Below are 9,129 nucleotides of genomic sequence, written 5' to 3' on the forward strand. Positions count from 1 at the left end.
ACCTTCCTTCTGAGGAGTGGCTGGTGGGTTTGAACCGCCAGCCTTCTGGTTAGCAGTCAAGTGCCTTAGGCACTATGCTACCAGAGCTTCTATCAAATGTATTATATACTATATAATAAAGTATCAAATGTATTATATACTATATAATAAATTATCATGATGAAATGTGCATAGACCCAGAGTTAGAACACCAAAAGGGAAGAACTCAACTGGTATTTCTCAAGTTGAGGGAATGGATGGGAAAAGTCAAGCTTCAAGTTGCATCAGTGAAGGATTCTCTGGGCAAAAAATTTGAATAATGCAGGAAGCATCAAAAGAAGTTAGAAGGAATGTAACTGCACCAAGAAGAATTGGTTGATGCTCAACTATTCCAAGAGGTAGCATATGATCAAGAACTACTGAGGCCAAAAGAAGAAGTTCAAGCTGCACTGAAGGCATTGGCAAAACAAAAACACACCAGGGCTCCATGAACTGATGGCATACCAATTGAGATGCTTCAGCAAATGAATGCAATCCTGGAAGCACTCATTCATCTATATTAAGAAATTTGGAAGACAACCACCTGGCCAGTTAACTGTGAGAGATCCATATTTGTGCCTATTCCAAAAAAAAGCAGTCAAACAGAATGTGAAAGTCATTGACTATCACATGCTAGCAAAATTTTGCTGAAGATACTTCAAAGATAACTGCAGCTTTATATCAGCAGGGAACTGCTAGGAGTTCAAGTTCAGAAGAGGATGTGGAATGAGGGATATCATTGCTGATGTCAGATGGAATTTGGCCCAAAGCAAAGTATACTATAATGATAATTACCTGTATTTCGTTGACTATATGAAGACATTCAACTCTGTCGATCATACAAAATTATGGCTAATGTTTCAAAGAATGGGAACTTGTACACAAATGAAGAGGCAGTCTTTCAAAGAAACAAGGGGATATGGAGTGGGTCACAGTTGGAAAAGATGTAGGTCAGGGTAGTATTCTTTGACCATTTTTGTTGAATCTGTTGAACACATAAGCTAGGAAGCTGGACTATCTGAAGAAACATGTAGCATCCAGATTGGAGGAAGAGTCATTGTCACCCTGTGATATGCAGATGATACGACCTTACTTTCTGAAAATGAAGATGACTTGAAGCACTTATTGATGAAAGTCAAAGTCTACACACTTCCGTATGGAGTACACCTAAATGTAAAGAAAACAAAATCTTCACATCTGGACCTATTAAGAACATCACGATGAATGAAGAAGAAATAGAAACTGTCAGTGACTTCATTCTGCTTGGATCAACAATCAACATCCATGGAAGCAGAAGTCAAGAATTTAAACAACATACTGCATTGGGCAAATCTGCTGTACAAAGCCTCTGTAAAATTTTAAAAGACAAAAAAGTCACTTTGATGACTGAGGTGTGCTTGACCCAAGCCATGATCTTTTCATTTGCCTCCTATGGATGTGAAAGCTGAACAATGACAAAGGAAGGCAGAAGAAAAACTGATCCATTCACACTTTGGTGTTAGTGAAAAATATTGAATATACCATGGATTGCCAAAAGAATGAACAAATCAGTCTTAGAAGATGTACAACTTGCTTTTAAGAAGCAAGGCTAGAGAGCTTTTGCTCACTTACTTTGGACACATAATCAGGAAAGACCAGTTGATGGAAAAGGACTTTGTTTGGCAAAGTAGAGGGTCAGCAAAAATGAGGGAAACCCTTATTGATAGGTTGACCCAATAACTGAAACACAGGTCTTGCTATGTCCAACATCTAGGTCCTCTCAAAGGAATTTCTGGCCATCTATGGGTCATATTTTCCTATTTCCTTGCATGCAGTGATTTTTTTTTCTTGAAATGTAAATGTTAAAATAATATATTGTAGCACCTCTGGATACATACTTCTCTTCCCTTTCTTGGTTTTGTTGTTTGTATTATTTGCTTCTTTATTTGTTTATGAGTTTTAGTGAAGTCTGTTTACCCTTCACTGTGCATTCTCTGATGTAGCTCCTCAGAGGGTGCAATCTGAGGATGTACAAAATCACCCTGATATGGCAAAAATTTTAGAAGGGCTCTCTTTAACTATCTCATTACCTGAATTCTCTGTTAAGCTTTGTACATCTGTTAGTATCACACCCACTTGTTACCAAAAAACAAAGAAAACAAAACACCTCACTGTTGTCATGTCGGATCCAACTCATTGTGATACCTCCTTGGGTTTCCAAGGCAGTGTCTCTATGGAAGTAGATTGCCCCATCTTCCTTCTGAGGAGTGGCTAGTGGTTTTGAACCCCCAGCCTTCGGGCTAGTAGTCAAATGCCTTAGGCACTATGCCACCAGAGCTCCTACCCCCTTGTTAATCACCACTAAAAAAACTGAAACCAAATTCTGACTCATAGTGACCCTACAGGACAGGGTAGAAAGCCCTATAGGATTTCCAAGGGTGTAATCTTTATGGAAACAGATTGTCACCTCTTTCACCCACAGGTAGATTTGTATGTACCATTGTTTGGTTATCCATTCTTCTGTTGATGGGCACCTAGGTTGTTTCCATCTTTTTGCTGTTGTAAATAGTGCTGTGGTGAACATGGGTGTACATATGTCTGTTCTTGTTGTGGCTCTCAGTTCTTTAGCATATATACCTAGTAATGGGATTGCTGGACCAAATGGTATTTCAAATTCCAACTTTTAGGGAATCACCATACTGCTCTCCACAGTGTTTGTATCATTTTACAGTCCCACTGGAGCTGGTGGATTTGAACAACCAGCCTTTTTGTTAGCAGCCCAAACAATTGAACCACTGTGCCACCAGGGCTTGTTTAGTCTCTGCATAGAGCTAGCTTGCCATTCTGTTGTTTTCAGTAATGCACAGAGCATTAATTGCTCTGCAGTGTGATCAAACTCAGATTGAAACTGTTTTCAGAGGCAGTCTTTGAGGCTCGTCAAGTCGGTTCTGACCCCAGAGGGCTCTTCTTAGTTTTATTTTTCCTTGTCCTGTCAGGTAAATAATCTGCTAGTTGGCTTGTGGTTGAGCTTATTGCTCTCATTGGGCTTTCAGCCTTCTTTTAATAGCTTAGTATGAAAATCTCCATTGTTTTTGAGAGCTCCCTTAGGGTTGAACTTCCTCATCCTCTATTCCAAACATTGTCCGTTCTCTTGGTAGAGCTTTGGAGCTCTCTGTTCTTATAATCTGCCTCTTCTGTGTTGCTTCTTCAGAGTTGGATGTGCGTTTAGTGCCTTCATTCTCTTGAAGTGACATCCCTGCTTTATATGCAGGGTGCTGGATGGGGAGAGTCGCCTAGCATCTTCTCAGCTTTCCTCTTTCTTTGCCCTACAAGTGAGCTGGGGCAAGGGCAGGGGTCCCAGTGTTAGCTTGCATCACTTGGGCTTGGTTTCTGCCCTGTGAATAGATGCTGATGGAGGATGTGATCTCAGATCTGTAAGCCTCTCTTTTCTTAAATGGAACTTGTCCAACCTAGATATTGGGGTTATGAGGAATCCTGGCAGCCTGACCCTCTCAGTAAGATATTGTTGCTCTGGACTGGAAGCTGGATGGAGAAGGAGCCCTATATTCTTGGTGTCATTCATTTGGGGGAAGTACACAGGAGAACAGGATCGGGTCATGGGGTCAGGTGCCATGGACTCTTCCTGTCATTATCAAGATTTAGCAGATGTACTCGAATAAATGTTTGATTTGGTGTTGCCATTACTATAATTTTCTGAGAACTTAAATAGGATTAAAAAAAAATAATTTTATCAATTACAATTTTTTTCCTCTGGAGAGTTTATGGAATTTCTCAAAATGCCATATGAAGTCAGCCCCATATTCTTAATGCAGTTGCTGTTGTAATTTATGGTATGGGGGGATATGAAACATATATTAAAAATGCTAACTGGAAGGTTGGTGGTTCAAACCTACCAGTCACTCCGCAGAAAGATGAGGCAATCTACTTTTGTACAGATTTACTGCCTCTGAAACCCAGTGGTGGTTGCTATGAGTCAGGATCGACTCGATGGCAGTGAGTAATTCTATATACTAACTATATGATTATATTATGGCCGACTCGATGGCAAACAACAACAACAACAACAACAATGTAACTAATTATATTTAGGTTTACATTCTAGTTCTTTCTTTGTACCCAAGATTATTTTGAGCAGTTACATGATGAGGGTTATAGTTGTTACATGATTTGTATTGCCATGCACCATTATCACATATCTTTTTATCAGGTCAGATGTGAATGTGAACATATATGTATATTATTTTCTCACAGAGTAACACTTCAGTTAAAAAAATAGCTTTTATATTAATTTTAATGGTTTTCTAAATTTCTGTTATATTCAGCTCCACACAGCATTGTGGGCGAATCTCTGTGTTGAGCAAAAGCAGGCTTACACACACAATTACGTACTATATGATTTTATTTATTTAAGTAACAAAAATCGCAAAATGGATATCCAAAACCAAACTCACTGCTATCAAGTTGATTCTGACTCATGGTGACCCTCACTGGATTTCCAAGGCTGTAAATCTTTAGGGGAGCAGACTGCCCCATTTTTCTTCTGCAGAGTAGCTGGTGGGTTTGAACCATTGACCTTTTGCTTAGCAGCTGAATGCCTTAACTTGTATGCCACCAGAGCTCCTCGAGATCGAGTATATGCCATTAAAATCAAACTAATAGTAGTGTTCTTTTTTTTTTTTTTAATCTGAATGTTGGTTATTTAGCTGTCCGTTTTATGAAAATTCATTGTGTTTTAGGCTTATGATATGCTTACATTTATGTGTGTGTATTATACAGACAGTCATTGGGTTACGAGTGAGATCTTTTCCTAGGTATGCCTTTAAGATTTTGTAGGTAAGTCGAACCATATGCATACAGTTCTTATTTAGCCTTACTTCAGTGCAAGAAAGAAACTCTAGTGGTGTTGTGGTTAAAGCATTTGGCTGCTAACCAAAAGCTTGCTAGTTCTAATCTACCAGATGCTCCATGAAAGATGAGTCTGCTTCTGTAAAAATTTACAGCCTTGGAAACCTCATGAGGTAGTTCTACTCTGCCCTGTAAGGTCTCAGTGTGTGGGAATTGACTCAATGGCAGTGGTTTTGGTTTTGGTTGGTCAGAACAAGAAAAGACTCAAAGCCTTTTCAGTGATTTAAAAGCTGTGCATGCAGCAAGTGAATTATTTTTGTGATGAAGAATTTGTTGTGAATAGGCATTGGTTCAAGTCATTCAAAGTGAGGGCAGATTTACATAACATTAAAAGGGAAAGTAGGAGTTGTCCTTAAGTTTGATGTTCATAACCTGGGGACTGTCTTACTTAAATAAAAAAATTTAAAAGTGTATTTTGAGGTTCAGTATGGATCATGTAGCTCTACCTGAATACAATTTGGAATAAATTGATGATATTCAACTCTTTATTTAAAAACGATGGTGTTTATACCCTCCAGCTTAAGGAGACTTGTTTCCTACATTTATAAATGAAAAACATAAGTAAGTTCTAAATATAAATTATTATGAGTATTAACCATTTTGTTTCATATTACGTTTCCACAAAGAATTTAAAGAGACCATTAATTTCAAAATTAAAATAAAATATTGCAATGTGAAGGTCATTTATGAGTTGTTGAAAAAGATAAAGCATGTTGTTTTTACAACTCCAGAGAAAATTTTAGATGGACATTTGACCCTGTATATAATATATATACTAAGGGAGATATTTTTATCCTTTGTAATACATTTTTAAATTTTATTCTGTAGGACTATTTTGAAAGAAAGTGGGTTTGCCAGATACCTTCATTCAGCTGTTCTTATCAATGGAGCTATGCTTATTTTTGGAGGAAATACCCATAATGACACTTCCTTGAGTAACGGTGCAAAATGTTTTTCTGCCGATTTCCTGGCATATGACATAGGTATGTATCTGTTAGGATTATACAAAATAGGAAATAGCAGAAATCTTTCATATAGAGATTTGTAAATACATAAGTTGACAACATGTATATAGTTCATTTTAGAGATTAATTCAGTGAAAGATTATGAACGGAAGTCTCTCTAATTTCAACAGAGTAGTAGTGGAGGCCAAGAGAACTGAAGTATTAGGGTGAGTCAGCATAGAGGCAAGGCAATAGAAACATCTAGGTTTCAGTGTTCTTTTAGAAGGCATTTGTATACTGTGTCTGGAAGTGTATTGTAGCCGTATTGCGTTTGTTGCTGTACAAGTTTTAATAATGGGTCGATATGGAAAACTTATCAAACTATGTAAATTAAAAATAGTAGGAACTCATGCATCTTAGATTTAGTAGGGATAACCAAAATCATATTTAAATTAAACATCCCAGATATACTTACTAGGATTCTGATAGAACTAGGAAAAAGGTTGTAGAAAAAGTAGAGCTAAAGGAGTCAGATTTTTTAGACGAAATGGAAACCCAGGAAATACCTAGGGATGGAAGTGAGCCAGTAAGAATATTCACATTTTTGAGAACCAGAAATAAAATGCACTTACTAAATTTGCATAATTTTATTTATTCTATCTATAGCTCTATCAATTTGTGGATATTTAAATGAATGTATTTATTGAGATCCTAAATTTAGATGTTCAGTAGACCATTGTAGGAAAGCATTGCTTCTCTGTGTATCTTCTTATATATAAAACCTAGCTGATTAGGCATTTATTTAGCAGTACTAGAGCAATTTTTAATTGACAGTGTCAGTAAAGTAATATACACAGTTCAAACTTACTAAGAAACATTTTGATCAATCAAAACTAGAGAGACCAAAGAGTAACTTGTTTGATACACATTCACCATGTGTCCTTTTGCTTCATAACCATGTGCAATTTGGAAAACTATTTCAAGTGCCAGCATGTAAAGAAAATTATGACTGTAAATGGCCTTTTGATCTTTAATGTATTATCTGTTTGGATGAAATTGCTAGTAATAAAAGTTAAACATGCTTTTTAACTCTTCTGCTCTGGGTGTCAGTCTGTGATTAATCGTTTAAAATACTTCAGTGTCTGTCGGCTCTTGAGATCCTAAATAATTAAATCTTTACCTTCTTGAAAAAATAATGTGAAGTGATGATTCATGGTGCGGATGGGTTTGTCTTAGTGATTAGAGAGCTCATGCATCAATGTGTGAGATCTGGGAAATAGGGGGATATGACTTCCCGAGTCCAGGCAGGCAGGGACCTTATCACGTCTGTGTTGCCAGGCTCCTCTGTCAACAGACTGTTTTTGCCATGGCGATGAGGCGGAGCACCCCTTTTTCTGGAAGGAGATGGAAGTGCTTAGTTTGGTTTTCTCCTTCTAGGCACAGTGTAGAATTGTTGTTGCTGTTAAAATATCCACGTAGGGAGATTATGAACTTTTGTAAATTCTTCAGGGTGCTTCCACACAAGGTCAGTACCCAAATGAATTTTTGGTTGAGCTATTTTGTAGGTGGCATGTTGAGAAGTTCTTTTTATTTCTGTCAGATTAGTTCAAGATCGTTTCTGTGTGTCAAAAAAGCTTACGGAGATAAAAAAAAATAGTGGTATTACTTTCTCATAGGGTATGTATGTCAGTGTGTGTGTGGTTGACTCATCATTATTCTGATGATGTTGTTGTTAGGCGCTGTCTAATCAGCTCTGACTCATAGTGACCCTGTGTACAACGGAACGATACACTGCCCCGTCGCGCACCATCGTCACAATCCTTGCTATACTTGAGCCTATCATCGCAGCCACTGTGTCAGTCCATCTCATTATTCTGATACCTACTATTTGTTCAGTGCCTTCTAATTGCTAGGTACTATATATGTACTGCTAGGTACAATATCTGTACAACTTTATAGCAAGATGATACCATTTTATTTTCAGGAGATTAAACAGGCAAGAGTCAAAGTAACTTGCCCAGTTTCGTGTAGGAAGTTAAGTGGTTGAGTTAGCTTTTGTAACTCCCCAAGGTGTGGGAGTCTTTCACTCAAGTACACCCTTGGGGTTTGATTGGCTCCATTGCATGTTTTAAATCCTGACAACAAATTACCTGAGGCTTTATGTGTGTTTAGTCTGATCCAGAGTAATGTGTGAGTTTCTTGGATGGTCTGTCAGCTGTGGCATGAGGAAGTGACATACAGAAAGTCCAGAAAATCATAGGCTTTGTTACTCACAGGTCCCAGAGATGGGGAGGCACAGTACCCACAACTCAGGGCCACACAGGGAGCTGCCCAGGGACGGAGTGACAGCAAGGTGGAATTGAAAGAGAGGTTTATGTATGGCGAGCAGGGTGGGATTATCCAGGTTTTGTGGGTTTCTTGGGAATTAGGCATTTTGAATAGTTCTGCAGGCTCAAGGGGCATAAGGACTATCTGTCCTAGTTGTTGGGTGTCTGGCCATAGGGCGATTCAGATGGGTACATAGTAGCCTAGGAGTATAAGAACCTGAGAAGGGGAATGGGTTGGAGAGTAGACTGAACCAGCTGCTCAGAAAGGGAAACAGACCGGCCTCTAGTCAAGGTCCTCAAGACAGCATTTAAACAAAATGATATTTGCATTATGTTTAATATTGTTTGCTTTTTAAGAGTATGGGAAGACAGACAAATATAAATTTCATTTTCTAGGTAAATTATTCAGACTGGAAGAAGAATAAGCATTTTAAACAGTTATTATATTTTAACACATGATTTTTTTTTGGCCTATATTAGCTAAGACTAAGAATAAAAACATAAAGCAATCATACAATTCAACAAAAGACATAGAGTTTTTTTTTTCTTTTTTATTGTGATTTGGGTGAAAATTTACAGAGCAAATTTACTTTCCATACAGCATTTCACATACAATTTGTCTCATGACATTGACCACAACTTACCACAATGCAACATCTCCCCTCATACTTCTCCCGATAGTTACCTCTTCCCTGTGTCCATCCCTCCATGCACTCCTGCCCCCTGAGCTGTCTCCCTGTGCATAAGCAGCCCCTCTTTCTCCCATGATTGTTCTTGCCAAGGAGTGTGTCTATCTAAGGTAAATGTTCAACTCATATGCCTATCTTTTGTTTGGCTGGAAGCCACAGGTGTGGGTTCAATTCCAGACCTGAAGGGCAGCTAGGAACCATAGTCTCAGTGGTTCCACCAGGCTCTATCGGACCAGCAAACCTGGT

The 9,129-nt window shown here is 38.2% G+C and overlaps 1 protein-coding gene across 1 annotated transcript in view; it reads left to right on the forward strand.

The window, feature by feature from the left end:
- The window catches only part of ATRNL1 (attractin like 1), a 664,967-nt gene that overhangs the window by 123,347 nt on the left and 532,491 nt on the right, over positions 1 to 9,129 (forward strand). Inside the window, exon 10 of the mRNA XM_042781046.1 lies at positions 5,752 to 5,906. Coding sequence (XP_042636980.1) covers positions 5,752 to 5,906 — 155 coding nt within the window. The remainder of the gene's footprint in view (positions 1 to 5,751; positions 5,907 to 9,129) is intronic.

The sequence above is a fragment of the Orycteropus afer genome, unplaced genomic scaffold, assembly GCF_000298275.1.
Source record: "Orycteropus afer afer isolate SDZICR_OR568_19922 unplaced genomic scaffold, OryAfe1.0 scaffold00082, whole genome shotgun sequence".
In the NCBI taxonomy this organism is placed as follows: domain Eukaryota; kingdom Metazoa; phylum Chordata; class Mammalia; order Tubulidentata; family Orycteropodidae; genus Orycteropus; species Orycteropus afer.